This window comes from Mastomys coucha, unplaced genomic scaffold (genome assembly GCF_008632895.1).
Source record: "Mastomys coucha isolate ucsf_1 unplaced genomic scaffold, UCSF_Mcou_1 pScaffold6, whole genome shotgun sequence".
Lineage (NCBI taxonomy): Eukaryota > Metazoa > Chordata > Mammalia > Rodentia > Muridae > Mastomys > Mastomys coucha.
This window is the reverse complement of record NW_022196912.1, coordinates 5,787,445-5,803,390: the sequence shown is the minus strand read 5'-3', so window position 1 is coordinate 5,803,390 and position 15,946 is coordinate 5,787,445. Positions and strand designations below refer to the sequence as shown.

The 15,946-nt window shown below is 41.6% G+C and overlaps 1 protein-coding gene and 1 long non-coding RNA gene across 2 annotated transcripts; both read right to left on the bottom strand.

The window, feature by feature from the left end:
- Nucleotides 1-12,089, bottom strand: Calm2 (calmodulin 2). The gene is made up of 6 exons (XM_031356173.1): nucleotides 11,909-12,089; nucleotides 7,666-7,696; nucleotides 1,919-2,062; nucleotides 1,732-1,838; nucleotides 976-1,111; nucleotides 1-66 (listed from the first exon to the last, which is right to left on the bottom strand). Exons 1-6 carry the CDS (start codon nucleotides 11,909-11,911, stop codon nucleotides 38-40), a joined length of 450 nt encoding a protein of 149 aa, XP_031212033.1. The 5' UTR covers nucleotides 11,912-12,089; the 3' UTR covers nucleotides 1-37.
- On the bottom strand, nucleotides 8,010-11,375 carry LOC116079994. Its single transcript, XR_004114270.1, has 2 exons — nucleotides 11,234-11,375; nucleotides 8,010-11,065 (listed from the first exon to the last, which is right to left on the bottom strand). It is a non-coding gene; the product is annotated as an uncharacterized LOC116079994 (long non-coding RNA).
- Nucleotides 12,090-15,946: the final 3,857 nt, after the last annotated feature.

Sequence of the window (15,946 nt, the reverse complement as noted above, 5' to 3'; positions counted from 1 at the left end):
TTTGTACAAGAAATTTAACACATTCTGTACAGTGTCTTCACTTCGCTGTCATCATTTGTACAAACTCTGAAAAAATAAGAAACACAGAAGCATGAGTCATCAACAAAGGACAAGTCAGTGTGACTATACACTGCATCTCTGTCCCTTCCTATAATCACCACAGCAACAGGGAAGCCAGTTAATGGCCAAAGTTGGATCTTCATAAATCACTATTAATTTAGATCATTAAACATGAGGCAATTAATGTTGGGGCTGTGGGATACAACTCACCAATACAATACTTGCCTAACATAGGTAAGACCCAAAGCTCAATCCCCAGGAACAGAATGGGAGAATGTTCTTGGCTTAGTTTTCACTTGAATTTTATATATCAGCTAGCTCAAAGGTCAATTGTAACTCAGTGCGACAACTATTTAACTTTTATAAGGCTAACCTTATGCTGCTGCTTACAACTGGTATGTCATGAAAAAGACAAGTGAAAAAGTGAAAGGTAAAACCACTGGCCCCTTAAGTCCTTTCCATTTCTAAAAGCCTCACTTCCTGCGAGTGGGCAGCTATCCGAATTGCAAGTAACAAAGATACTTTTGAATTAAAACCATTCCAAACTGGAGTCAGAAACAAAACAGAACCTAGTCACATATAATCTATTAATTTCATTTTAGGGAATTCACAATAAAATTTTAAACTTTCCAAATTATCCCACCACATTATACAAAAACTGTACAGTTCCATTCAAATGTTAATACCTTATTACAATGTCGATTTTCTAGGTGCAGGCGTAGAACTGACAGTCAAAGTTCTTAGGTGAGTCATGTAGTCTTGTTGGTAGACATTTTAAGTGGCATAAGTTTAGCGAGAACTATTTTAGCATCCACATTTCGGGAGGTAAAGATGACTGATTTTCAGCTATAAAACACCCTCAGTGACTTTACCCTAGCAATCAGCGTGTGGAGGGAGGCAGCACTTGTGACTTACCTTCGTAGTTTACCTGACCGTCCCCATCGATGTCTGCTTCCCTGATCATTTCATCAACCTCTTCATCTGTCAACTTCTCTCCAAGGTTTGTCATCACATGGCGAAGCTCTGCTGCACTAATATAGCCATTGCCATCCTACAATAAGGTGAGAGGATCATGTCTGAGAAATATTTGAATTCCAACATTAATGAACAATTTCATGTTAGAAAAGTAGACTTTAGAAATTCCTGCTGGGCAGTGGTGGCGCACACCTTTAATCCCAGCACTTGGGAGGCAGAGGCAGGCAGATTTCTGAGTTCGAGGCCAGCCTGGTCTACAGAGTGAGTTCCAGGACAGCCAGGGCTACACAGAGAAACCCTGTCTCGAAAGAGAAAAAGGAAAAGAAAAAAAATTCCTATCAAATGGAGGCAGAGGCAGATGTTTCTCTTGAGTCTGCAGCTGCCTGCTCTACAGGGAGCTCCAGGGTAGTCAGGACTACAAAGAAAGCCTGTCTTGGGGTGGATGTGGATGCAGGGGATTTTTTCACACAACGTGAAGAGAATCCACACTAGCTGATCTGGAAATGTCATTAAGTAGGATGTCCCCACAGTCAAGCTGCTACTCCCTGCCTCCAAAGGCACACAATGCATGTCTCCTTTGCAGAAGACTTGAAAGCCCATGTTTACACTGAGTTCTTAAAGAGAAGCCCAGTAGGTCTCCAGGTAGTAGTACTATTAGCTTCACTCCATTCTCAGCGCATGCAGCACGAGCTTTACCTTATCAAACACACGGAATGCTTCTCTAATTTCTTCTTCACTGTCTGTGTCTTTCATTTTTCTTGCCATCATTGTCAGAAATTCAGGGAAGTCAATTGTGCCATTACCTGAAAATAGTTTGTATAAACATACAAAAAAATGCAAACGCCTCTGCGACAAACCCTCTAGCCCCAAATTAAACACTTACCATCCGCATCTACTTCATTGATCATGTCCTGCAGCTCTGCTTCTGTGGGGTTCTGCCCCAGGGACCTCATCACTGTTCCCAGCTCCTTTGTTGTTATTGTCCCATCTCCATCCTTGTCAAATAGTGAGAAAGCTTCTTTGAACTCTGCCAGAGAGAACAGGAGTCCAAACACACAGGTCAACAACACCAGCCTATGCCATAAAATGTACTAATTCTACAAGAAAGCAAAAACAGACAGACAGCATTTCAAAAGGAACTCTGATTCCTAATAAATTAGGTGGGAATACCTTGTGATAGTTTGTCAAAATCTTTGGCTAACCAAGCAACTATGTGTTCATATTGAGCTACCAGGAAGTTTTAAAATCTCAGGAAAATCCAATATACAGACAGATGTTTAGAGGTACCTTCAAAGTTAAAGCTATGTCTAAAATCAACAAAATATGAAATCAAAGAACTTGAGAAAAAAATTAAGTGGGCTAGTTTTCTAACAGCAAGAAAGAGACTATCAAATACTGATATTAATTGAATCAAGCTATCAATGTCCACTTAGATCTAAGTGAGAACAAAGAGAACAAAGGCAAGTTTGAGTAGAAAACTTTAAGCTTTAAAACTTTATTTAAAAAGTAAAATATACGTTATTCTTCCAGACTTTAAGATCTTATGAAACTGTGATCACATTCCTTCTAATTTGAACTGGTATTAGGAAATGTACTGATCAAACTTTTCAGGACAGAAACTAAGAAATTAACTATGGTACTCCCAAGGTCATAGCTTAGATAACAAAGCAATAACAAGGTCAAACCAAATAGATGTAACAAGTAAGTAAGGTGTTTTCTACACAGACTTTTTGGCAAAGAAAAAAGCAAGCAGTTCCAAGGTTCATGAGCTGCTAAGCTCTGCCATGTGAGCTGTATCTGGTGTGTTTAAAGAGATGAGATGGTGTGCAATGCTTGTTTCTCTCTCTGCAGTTCTGTTTCACATCATCTCTAGAACCACTCATCTATCTAAAGACTTTGTCCACTGACATAAAGTATGTCCATAAATATAAAACTTCAAATTTTATAATAACTTTCTTAAATTGGAGAGCACCACTACTCATACATCCCTCTGTATTAACCCACTATTGATATTACCAAATTCACCAGCTGGAAACTTTCAGCTCAATTTGACTAATCCATACAGGAAGTCAAAAGTCACAACTCTCTTGGCCTCCAAAGAACACTGCGATTTCCTTCCCACTTCACACTGACATAGCTCTGGTTTTTGTCTGTTTTTATAGTCAAATGTTATCAGTTTTATCCTTTTAATCTCTGGTCATTTTGTCTATGCCCACTCACAGCAAAGATGTGCATTTCCTCATCTTTCTGACTATTCAATAAAACAAATTCCCCTTGACTGACCTCCAGCAAGATATGTAATAAATGTAGTAAATTTTATAATCCTCAGCAACTCCAGGGACTAAGCAAAATCCAAGGAAAACCACTTTAACTAGCTCCCCTGAAGTCTATAAAAGCTGTACTAAATGCAACCAGTATTTTGGTTCAAAGCTTCCCTCTTTTGCTTCTACTATTGAAATTGCCTCCTGATTTGAGTTTTTTTTTTTTTTTTTTAAATTACCCAAACAATTACCAGATCCTATTACCTTTTAGAACACCATGTTACTTTATGAGCATAAAACACCTGGTGAGCTCTTCATTTGGATTCGGCTGCACTGACTCCCCTGTGGTTCCTCAGCCCTCTCCACATATATGCATAGGTCTAGTCCACTTAAACATTTCCTAAGGAACTCATCTATTATCGGTCTGAAGCTTAATTAGGAATTGGCTGCAATAATTGAGTAACTTGCACACAATACTAAACATATCAATCTAAATTACTACACAAATCAAGGTATTCCTCACCTACAAAAAAGATTGATGAAGACTGCATAATGCACTAAATTTATATACTTTTAAAAAAGTTCTGAGTGCCTTTTCACAAACAAGATGCACAAATTACCTAGAAACAAATTATCAGCATAGGTCCATAGTCAATCATTTACTAAATTATTAAAAGGTTAAAGTACTTAAGAGTTACATACTTAACCATCTTTTAACATCATTTACACGTATAACCTCCCAATGTTTAAGTAGCAACAATCAAACTATCATATAGTTTAACTACCCAAACCTATTTGTAGGAAATAGATGGCTAAGCTTATGTATCCTAAATTTCAAAGGTTTAAAACACCCATGGACCAGGCTGCGGTGTACACCTGTAATTCCAGAACTGGGGAGGCTGGGGGCAGGAGGATCAAGAACTAGAGGCCAGCCTGGGCCTTGTCTCTAAACAAAACAGATTTTCCATGCTATACCTGTTAATTTATATACAAAATAAAGGAACCAATGACATTATTTAAAGGCCAAATCTAGATTCTTTAAAGGCTCTCTAAATCTTTGTTGTTTTTTTAGAGACAGGGCTTCTGTGTAGCCCTGGCTGTTCTAGAACTTCCTCTGTAGACCTGGCTGGCCTCGAACTCACAGAGATCCTAAGTAGGCTTCCTGAGTACTAGGATTGAAGGTGTGGGTCACTACTGCATGCCAAGACTCTGTTCTTATGCTAAAAAGTCAGAGCTATGAGTTACATCTCAAGTATACACTTTATATCCCTCTGCTTTTACAGTTTATCTGCTCTTCAGAACCAGCACAGTATATACTCACACACAGGAGCACTTTATTCTAAACATTAATTCCCATTAATATCCGAAATACAAAATCAGGAGTTAAAAGTTAAATATGTAATAAGAATGCTCAGCATCACAGCTATCTTGGATGTAGGTGTAAAGGACCCGCTCCAAAGGGCTTCTAGTTATGCCAAGACTGAAATTTTACAAGTCAGAATTGCTCATTTTATTTGTTCAGTTAAGTAACTGTGTAAGCAATGAGACTACTTATCACAACAAAGGGAAAGGTGAGTGCCCCAGTGCAAAGCAAGCCTTTTGTAGTCAGGGTAATTGCTGCTATAAATTGAATAAGGTTAATGTATTAATCACATCTGGACCTTGAAAGTTGAAGACTGAGGTAGATTTCTCTTAAAATGTTTTAAAGTACCTTTTACTACCAGTCTTTCAAGTGTGAAACAATAACTAAAGTGCAGAGTTGTAACAACATTAGTTACTGATGGCAAGCTAGAATAAGGTATTCTTTGGAAAAATATCAAGTAATATAAATTTAGTAACTTTCACCAGAAAAAGTAGTGTTTCATTTCTAGACTAAGTTATTTACTGTTAGAATTTCTAAACAAGTCTATAGTAGTAATCATTATACTAGGAGAATAAAAATAGCTTCAACTGTTCATATAATGTCACATTTTAAATCCCCAGATGGTCAACATTTCTTTCTGGAAGGACAAGGAGATTTTAGACTCCAGAGTATCACTGACCACCAGCTTTAAGGAAAAAACAAACAAACAAAACAAAAACCAAACACTGTGCCTGTAAGGTAGACTTTGACCTTCAGGAGCCTTCAGGCTCTGGAGGACAGGACATCATGCTACTGGGCACTATGCAGTACTCTGGAGCTATCCATTCAGAAAATACTTAGTACATAATGCACAGTAGGCACTGGGCTTTAAGTCTGTACTAGAGAAGGAGGGAGAACAGAAAAAGAACTCTTCTCTAGCCCCCTTTCCTTTTACAAAGCCTACTGTAGGGTAAAAACTAGCTATGGAATTTAGGCTGATCTCAAATTTGTGAGCCCCTCCCTTCAGACCCAAAAGTGTTGGGATTATTTACCTTGAAAAGACAACTTTCTGGTTAACTACAAGTCATTGAAGACTTCATCTATTACATTGACCACATAAAGAAAGCTTTCTAAAGGAACCAAATCCGATAGAAACCTTACATCAATACATTTTCTACCCTGAAATGTCTGTCGCAAGCAGGAGAGACCACAATATTTGACCAGATACATGAGACAGTCAAAAGTTTCAGAAAGGAAATATTAGCCCAGCCTAGTCTACCAAAGGGGGAAAAATACATGAAAATAGCTGAGGAAAAAAGGGAAATCTTGGTAACTTAATGGTGTAACTAAGGTTGGAGTTGGTTAGCACATGTATGACTGAATAGTCGACATAACAAACCAGTACAACTCAACAGAAAACTCAAAGCTCTGCCTTACTTATTAGTTCAATATACACGATATTTTTTTTAACCAATCTGCAAAATTACATACTAGATTTAAATCATGTTTAAATTTGGTCCTTAATTCAGTAGCCTTTTACTTTATATGGTCATCAAATATTTGAGGACTAGTGATTTCTAAAAGCTTCCAGATTTCTGTAGATTTGCAAGAATGGTAGATTTACTTTAAATGGGTGATACAGTTGAGCTTTAAAATGCTCAAGTAAATACTCAGGTAATAGAGCATGCTAGAGCATTGCGGGGGGGGGGGGGTTAGAAAGGTCATAAATTGCAAACCAGCTTGTCCTTCACAGGATGCTCAAGACCAACCCGAGCTAAACAGTTGGTGTCAAAACTTCCCATGCTAGGGCTAGAACTCAGTAACAGAGCTTCTGACTGGTGTGCAGAAGGTCCTCCGTTCAATCTCCAGCACCAAAGGGCGAAAAACAAACTGAGCCATTTAGACACTTACCAAATGCCTCTGCATTACTGAGAGAATGGAAAATTACATTGCTGATAAAAGTCTTAGAAGGCCATGTATAGTGGTGATGCCTATAATCCCTGCACTCAGGAGGCAGGATTAAATGAGTTCAAGGCCAGTCAGTACTTTATAGCAGGACCTTGTACTCAGAAACAGAAAAAAAGAGGACACAACTGGCAAGCTCCCACATTTCAGAATTAGATAATTACCCCATAATATCACAATAAGACCAAAAGTCCAGCAGGTAGATCATACAGTTAAAGACAAGTTTTATGCATTAATCGCATTTATTTCTCCTGAAAGGTTCAGTTCAATAGCTGTCACTGTTTTAAAGTCAATTGCTACTTTGGTATTCATAAAGAGTTATAAAATCTGAAAAGAAATCAGAATACCAGTGACATTTGTTAAGTTTTTCTCTAGGGAATTATTACTCATCAGCTGATCATACAAACTGAGTATTGCTTATCTGAAATGCTTGGGACCAGATATGTTTCAAATTACAAAGTATTTCTTGTGTCATACATACCTTTATATACAACTAGAAGTTATCTTTATACAGTATTTTTACTGTTCAGGCATTGTGATTACCAATCATCTGTGTATGAGGTAGAATGCCCAACCTCCTATGAATGGTGTCACGCTAGCACTTAGTTCTAGATTTTGGAGAATGAGTCTCATAGAGATGAGGAATTGCTTAATCTATTAAACCAACTAACTTAAGGCCAAGGTAAAGTCAATGTTCATTTTTCTGACTCTCCATTTCAATTTAATTTAGTTACTATACATACTACTTACCCCTCCCCCACTTTATTTATATTATCTAGTTTGAAGTTACAAGCATTTTGGATGGTAGTAAAAAATACAAAATAAATAATAAAACCATCACCACCAGTTGATATACCTATTCTCATCCACTCTCTCTACACACACACACATTCTGCGTGTATGCTTACGTTAACAACTGCCAAAGGCGGCTCAACTACTGTATGTATGCTACATTCAACTTGTCACCATTCATGACATAATCAAAGGTATTCAATGATCTTGAGTTTGTTACTCAATTTATAATAATTCACAATGGATATAATCCAGCAGGATATTTCTTACCTGCAATCTGCTCTTCAGTCAGTTGGTCAGCCTACAAAGAGATCAAAAAGGTAGATTAATGACTTACAAGTATATAGATTAGCAGTTACAGAAACAAGTTTAAAACTTTCAAGGTTCATGGTGTGCTATCAGCTGCATTCAGTTCAGTGAGCCTAGAACACAATGGGTAGGCAAAACGCGGACACAGTGATTTAACTGCATAGCCAAGCAAACTTTACTTGGAGATTATGCCAAATACCTCAGAATGTCATAATTTATATATACACAAAAATATATCCAATAAAACCAGCTTCCTTTTCAGTCAGACTACTTTTTTTTGGGGGGGGGGCGTCGGGGGGAGGTTGTACCTTTATAGAAATGGCCTCATGGATTTCTCTAGGGCACAGCATAAGGATTTGAAGAGGAACCCAAAAGATAATTTTCCTCCTCAACAATTTGATTTGACCCACGGCAGTATGGTCATTAGGTGGAGGCCAATATGGTCAACACAGCAAGATCTTAATTTAAAAAGCAACATCCAATTTAATTACAATATAAATTAATTTCTCTTTAAAACAAAAGAAAATAAGGTTAGAGCTAGGGATGTAGGGTCCTCTATATGGTGTTTGTCAACCATGTTAAGTCCTGAGTCCAATTCCTACTACTAAGGGGAGAAAAAAGGGGGAAAGAAAGTAGTAGACTTAAAAGTGAAATGCCAGCTTTGTCCGGTGGTTTTACTACTTCTCTAAATATCAATCTTTCAACACCCTGGTTTCATAAGCTGTGCAACCTGGGACATAATACTCAACCTCTCATAGGTAATTTCATCTACAACACCAACCATTTTTAGCTAATGCTTAGCTATCAATGTATACAAATTAACTAAACAGTCAATTTCCCATACAGAAGGTAAAAACGTATGGCAATACAAAGCCTTTTACAGCTCACCATGCTTCACATTAAATCTAAGCAAAGAAAATTTACTTGCAAAAACAAAAGGCAATGAGCAGCACCAACCAAAATTACTTTAAGCCTAAAAAGATGCCAAGCTTAAATGTGTGGCAGGTACTGTAGTGTGGAAATCGGAAGGAATGCATGTTATGAATTAGAGCAGGAAATCGGCCACTGACTACACAGATTTTAGTTTCAATAGGGCTGGGTCAAAGAATGGTAGAGGTGTCAGACTATAGGTAGGTGTATAAGGTCTCAGGGAAACAAGACATTAACAATAAATTTTAGAATACTGCATAAAAAAATCACCCTCAAGGGATGAACCAGGCACACAGAAACTAGTTTGCCAGATAACTAGAAAACCTTTCAACTTTGCTTCCAAGGCTTCACGAAGAAAAGTTCTTTCTTGAGTTTAAGGAGTTTTTCTAAACTCTATTTTATGTGCATCTAAAATTTTATTTTAGGTATTCTGCCTACATGCATGTCTGTGTTAGGACCCCCTGGAACTGGAGTTACAGATAGTTGTGAGCCACCATGTGGGTGCTGAGAATTTAACCCAGGTCCTCAAGAAGAGCATCAGTGCTCCTAACCCCTAAGCCAGCTCTCCAGCTCCGAGTTTAAGGTTTGAAAATAAACTATCAATAAGTTCTAGAATAAAAACTCCTAAAAATCAACAGCAAAGACTTCTTGGCACTCCATATGTCCAACTACTTCTTCTGTCTATGAAGAGTGCCATTTTCTTAGAACCAAAATTATACTTTTGGGAAAATACAAGCTCATTAGCATGTGTTTATCACAATAAGAGGAAGACTAATTCACCAGAGAGATGACTAGTTCTTAACTCTCTCCATTCTGCAAGGATTGGTGTAATCCTTCCTGTTGTTCTTGTCATTCCAGAGATTTCCAGCGTACTTTCAGGTTCAATTCCAACCTATTAAACTAGATCCTGCATTTTGGGTTACTACGGTTGATCTCTATCTAGAAACTATAACCTGTATTACAAAGTCAGCTGAACTGAATGCATTACGAACATTTAAAGCATTTTCTAAATAGCACTCAAAATGGCTGTTTTTTTTTTTTTTTTAAATCTAGCGTAACTGAATAAATGTATGTCTCCATGGCTTCAGTGAACACAAACACATCTTCATCCTGTCCACACCAAGGCTTCCTCGATCATTTCTTCTACAACTATAGCAATTATTTTATGTGCATCAAAACCAATCTAAGTTATTTCTGTAGGAAAAAGGGGGTTCTTTATTCTGACAGAATGGCACCTGATTCTAAAATCCTTGAGTCAAAAGAGAAACAAGTAGAGGAACAAAACTTCGCAGAAATCAGGACCCTGACTGAAAGCCCACACTCTAGCTTAAGCTACAAGTTTCTACATTATAATGGAGCCAAAGAAAATTCTTATTTTTGAGCCTAATAAAAACCTTCAGGTTCATAGACTGACTTAAACACACTCAAGACATTTTCTACTCTTTACATCTTGTGTCACCAGTAGTCAACAGCACACATTCCTTCCAATACATGACTTCCCAATAAAAATATAGTGACTGCATGCAAAATTCTATATACATAGGTGTCTAAAGGATATTTTCTCTTTAACAGAGTCCTCACAAACTAAAGTCTTATGAAGTTACTAGCATAGTTGTCGATGTATCTATCAATGATACATTTAACTATAAAAACTTACTGGGGACAAGAACCACTGTAAGATATAAATTCTAATTTTCCAGTAAAAAATTAAATCCTATCCTGCTAAACTAAAAAAATATGTTACTACACAACTTGGAGTGTCAACTACATGCCTATAATTTATATCCTGTTCCCCCTTACAAAGAACAAATTCAGTCAGCATATTAAAATTCATTGGTTAAAAAATACATATCAAAACACAAAAAATTCACCAAAGTTAAATGAATGCTAGCTCTCCCCAAGGTGAACTCTCCCCACACCCAAGCAGGCTGGAGGTTTCAGTTGGCAGGGATCCCCAACTACTGTTTAAGATGTCACCTTGCCTCCTGGACACACCCATTGCTGTAACCATTTGGCAAGGGAGTAAAATAAGTATTGCAAATTATCGTCCTCATTAATTTTTTTAACAGGAAAGACGAGGAGGCTCTTATTTTAAATCCTTTCTAAAATCTCCTGCTCTCTTGTACACTCTTTAAGTGTGCAGTTACTGACGGCCATTATTGTAGAAATGAACTGTCTCTAAGAACTAAGATCAGATGACAACTTCTACTCTGAAACACAAGTCCTTTTCAAGGAAAGCTGAGTGTGGTAGAGGTTAACAGGAGTGCACCTGAGTACTCAAGAATTTAGCGACCCGCCCCTTAATTGCTACTTTCACTAGCTCGCTGTGGGCAGAAGACGCCTTTAAGACCCTTACTGAAGTTGGCTGCTTTCCCTTAACGAGCTGTATTATTTGGAGAAAGCGCCCGACTTCCAGCATAAAACTTGTATTCTTCAACGATTAAAGAAAAAAAGAAGACGAAGAAAAAAAAATGTTAAGCATCCAGTCTGGAAGACAACACCAGATGGAGTGGAACGAGCAGCCCTGCGCGGAGGGGGGTGGGGGACTGCTGGGGTCCCCTCCCCCGCCCATCCCCGCAGCGCCGCGGGCCGCCCAGACCTCCGCAGTCCTGCAGGTGCCAGCGCAGCAGCTGGGGCGCGAGCCGAGCCGAGCCGAGCCGAGCCGAGCCAAGCCACGTCGGGCGGCGGCTCCGAGCCCCGCGCGGGCGCCCACCCCACCCTACCCCACCCCACCCCACGTCAGCGGCTGCGCCCCCGGCCCGGCCGGCCCGCGGCGGCCTCGCGGGGATGCGGGCTAACGGCGCCCGCTCGCCTCGGGGCCCCGCGCCGCGCTCCTCCCCACCCCACCCCACCCCCCGCGCATGGCGGCCGGGCGGACAAAGGCGCTTCCTGGCGCCCGCGCTCGGCGGTGGCCGTTGGCGGTTTGAATCCGGCCCCGGGGCTGACCTTTGGCGCCGCCTCAGCCGCAGCGCCTCGTGCTTGCTCTCCCGACCGACCCCACCGCCCCGCACCCCAGACCCATCCTTCCCCGGCTAAGCCCCGCAACGGTCCCCCGACTCATCTAAGGGAACCCGAGAGGACCCGGGTGGGGGACACCTGCGACATAAGTGTCGCGAGGGCCTCCTGGCCTTTTCTGTGCCATCCCTCTGGCGAAAACAGCACCTCGACGGTTCAGAGAGGGGAGGTCCCCTCTTTAGTCAATCCGCTTCAGCATCTTCCCCCGACCGGGGCAGCGCCCGTCCGCCCGCCGGCCGGCCGCTCAGTACGCACTCACCATGCTGCAAGGGATACCGGTTTCCGAGACGCGACCAGACAACCGCTCGACTCGCTCGCTCCACTCGGACTAATTCTCCTCCTCTGCCCCCAGCTCCTCATAAACACCTCCCTGCGCCTCCCTCCGCCAGATCCCTCCGCCTCATGCCAGATAACGGAACATAGCGAACGAGTCCCGGCCAGCCCCCGCCCCCACAACCCTCCGGTAGACCCCTTTCTCCGCAGTCACTGGGCAGACACGCCAGAGATAAAGGGGAGCAGGGGGACGGATGACGTAAGTGGGTTTCACGCCCAGGCAAGCCGTTCAAAGGCCGGGGGAACCGCGCCGGGGAGGCGCTACTTTGCGGCGCGGAGGAGCACCTCGGTGGCGACACACACTGCGAGAATCGTTGAGCTCGCTGCTGATTGGCTGGTTTGTACCTGCAATGCGTCACTTTCTCTCGCAGCCGGAACGCGGTGCGGCTTCTGCTGTTGCTGCTCGCGCCCCGCTGTCCTGGCAACTGCGCCAGGAGGCGGCGTGGCTCTCTTTGCGCTTGGCTGGAGGACCTTCTTCCATCCGTCCTCCCTGCCACAGGCACACGCACGGTATGGAGGTATTGACAAAAACAACATGGGCCAATAAAAAAAAAAAAAACTGAAGGACCCCCAGTAAGCACCCACCCGGCGCCCAACTTCTCAGCGTTGCTGCATAAGGAGGCCAGTCGTTTTCCATTTCACGGTGCAGAACCTATGCAGCTCAGCTGACAAACTAATCAGAAAGGGCCTTCCTGTTTATGCTTCCTCTTTGCTTTTCTTGCCTAACAGTAATTTATCAGAAAGCTACTCAAACCCACTGTATCAGAGAGTATGTGTTGTTGGTGTCCCCAAAGAGCCACTTTCAAATTAGAAGCCCAATGTAGACAACCAGAAAAGGATGTTGGGGGTTAAAGAGGAAATAAGGATTTCATCCTTAAAATACAGTGCCCAGAGACGATTGATGGTGCAACCAGAGAAGATTGATGGAACAACCACGGCCCAGAAAGAATTATGAAGATGGCGAAGGCAGAACTTGCCAGTGAAAAAAAGCATCACCACGCAAACCCTCGAAACGTGGAGAGCAACATTTTCTAAAAAGCAAGGCAAGATGAAACCTCAACTTCTGAAAAGAAGCCTGCCCTCACGATAGTTTCCTGTTCAGCAAGAACATTTCGGTGCTAACAGCTATATGCACCCGCTCAGAGAGCTTCAGTAGATTTTAACCTCCTTTACCTACACCTCACACCTTTAAACATATCTTGTAATGAAGCCAGAGCTGGGCCCTCTTTCAATCTTTATCTCAAACCAGACATTAAGCGGCCCTCTAATTAGCACTGACAAAGCTGACACCCTTTCAAACGAATGCCCACTCAGTGGGAAACAAAACAAAACAAAACAAAAACCCACCTCAGATTTCAGTTTCTGTTACCCTTGCCAATGTGGCCACCGGATAATATTGAAAGGGAGGAAAGCTAATTAACCTTATCCTACAATGAGATAAATATCATTAAGTGAGAATACTACTTTAAAATGAGCACCTTTCCTCAAGAATCTTCGGCCACCGTTCCAGGGCACCACATTCTGGGAAATTCCAAGGTTTTCCAAGATATACCTCAGAAACTTGTCTGTGACTCCTCCTCAGATCTTCAGATGGAAGACCTACTAATGATTTTTTTTTTTTTTGTCTTTCAGCTGACTCACTAAAAATATTCTTTCTTTACACAGTACCCATTAGCATGCAGTGATTTTACATATGAAATTTTTAATGATGGGAAATTGAATGACAAAATGAATAATCACCTAGGGAAGGAATTTTTAAGAGGATTGGTGCATAATGTATGATAAGTAACGCACAGACATGTGCCTAGAGAGATGCAGTACTGCTTGTTAGCAAGTACATAGAAATAATTTTTTAAAAAGTAGAGGCTAGAGGAAAGTTCTTCCACGTTTCTTAGGGTGGATTTTGGTAAAGCCTTTCTTGCATAATCTTCCTTGTTGACCTCTCAAGAAGAGAAAGAAAAGTCAAGGGTTACATTTAAAGCCATTGCGGTTTATGTGTGTTTGAGACTGTTCCAAGTCAATTTATTTATAGAGCACTTGTCTTCCGAAATATGACAGAGAGCTCCGCCTAACCCTGACAGTTGTCAGTGAAAAGCAGAGTCAGCGAAGACCGTGTATCAGAGCCTTGAACCTATCTTTTTTCTGCCTGGTTCCCACGGTGAGATCTCCACCTTTGTCCATCTTGGGAAAAAATAAGATTGTACTTCCTCACCACTGCTTCTTCCTCATTTTCTGAATTGAGATAATACAAGCCTTATCTTTGGATAACTTCCTTTCCCTAGCTTCCTTCTTTTGCCAGTTTTGCTAGTTAACAGGGAAACAAACAAATATAATATCATTCGTGAATATAGCCTATGGGTTTCTGAACAAATTGAAAACATTAAGTCCTACTTTTTCCAGGGCATGGATCATATGTAAGTAGCCAATATCTCTTCTATGATCTAGGATGGAGTTGGGAGGGTAGGACAGAAACCACGCTCTTTTATGGTTCAGACTAGTCACCCAGCTGGAGAAGGCGATGCTGGCTTCCCTTTAATGAGGCAAAGCAGGACTAAGACGATGTGACAGTTAGCTTTCCATCACCAGTGACAAAACGCCTCAACTCAAGAAAGTGCCATGGCTGCTGCTGCTGTGGCTGCTGCTGCTGTGGCTGCTGCTGCTGCTGCTGCTGCGGCTGCTGAGCTGCTGCGGTGGCGGCAGAGGCAGCGGCAGTGGGCGGCTGTGGCTTCACACTCACCTGTCCCTGCTGTTTCCAGGCCTTTGTGGAAGAAAGCGTCCTGGAAGCCTCAGGAGCAAGAACGAAGCTCTTAGCTGCCAAAAGGCAGAGAGAACCTAACTTTATAATCAAGCCTCTCTCCACCTCCCAAAGCCATTAATTCATGCAGCCATGAAAGAATCAATCTATTCAGGAACTCAGAGCCCTCGTGATCCAATCACCTCTAAAGGTCCCACACTGCAGTGTTGCCTTGAATACTGTGCCTGCCACACATGAGCTGTTATAGAATACTTATGATCCAATCCAGGGCTGGAGAGATGGCTCAACAGTCAAGAGCTCTATCTAGCTCTTCTTTCGGAGGACTAGAGTTTAGTTCTCAGCACCCATGTTGGGCAGCTGCAGAGAAGCCAGTGCCCTCTTCTGGCCTCTGCAAGCACAGATACTCATATGTGTGCAAGAGTACACACACACACACACACACACACACACATACCTCAAAAGCCTAACCACTAACAGACAGGAACACAGCCAGATCATGTTTTGCCTACTGCCTTCTCAGCTCAGTGAGGGCTGAAAGTTTAAGAACTGACTCATCACATGACCCTAAAGGTCTTATGCTCAGCTCACACACACAGGAAAAGTTGAGGCCCTTCTAATTTGATGTTGACAAACTGCTATTCTTTTATTTGCTCATCAAAAAAAGTGTTGAATATTACTTTCCGATGCCTTTCCAATTGGGCTGCTTAGAACTGATGGGTTTGCTGAGATGTTGAACATTTGGTGTTAAAACCAAATGCTTTCAGGAATGTTGGGGTGTTTGGTCATCCTAAAATCTTTGACCACTCATTCAATAAATATCAACACAGGTTAGGAATTTAGCTTAGTGGTAGAGTACTGTTCGGTCCTCAGCTCCAGAAAGAAAAACAAAATAAATAGCCTATTAGACACACTATACATGTTGTGATGAAACTGAGCACTGCCAGCCATGGAAGATAAACTCACTGGGGCGAGGGAGGGAGCAGCATCATGCTTAATAACTTAGTGCATTTTCTGATGATACAGCAGATAGGTCAGATTAAGTAAATTACAAGGAACACAAGTTCATCTCATAGTTCCAGAGCTGGGAGTCCAAGAACACAGTTCCAGCACTCAGTGGGGGATACGGACCTTCTGGCTCCACCATAACATGGCGGAGGGCTTCACTAGGTGACACAGACCAAACATGCTGAGTCCAAGAACACAGTTCCA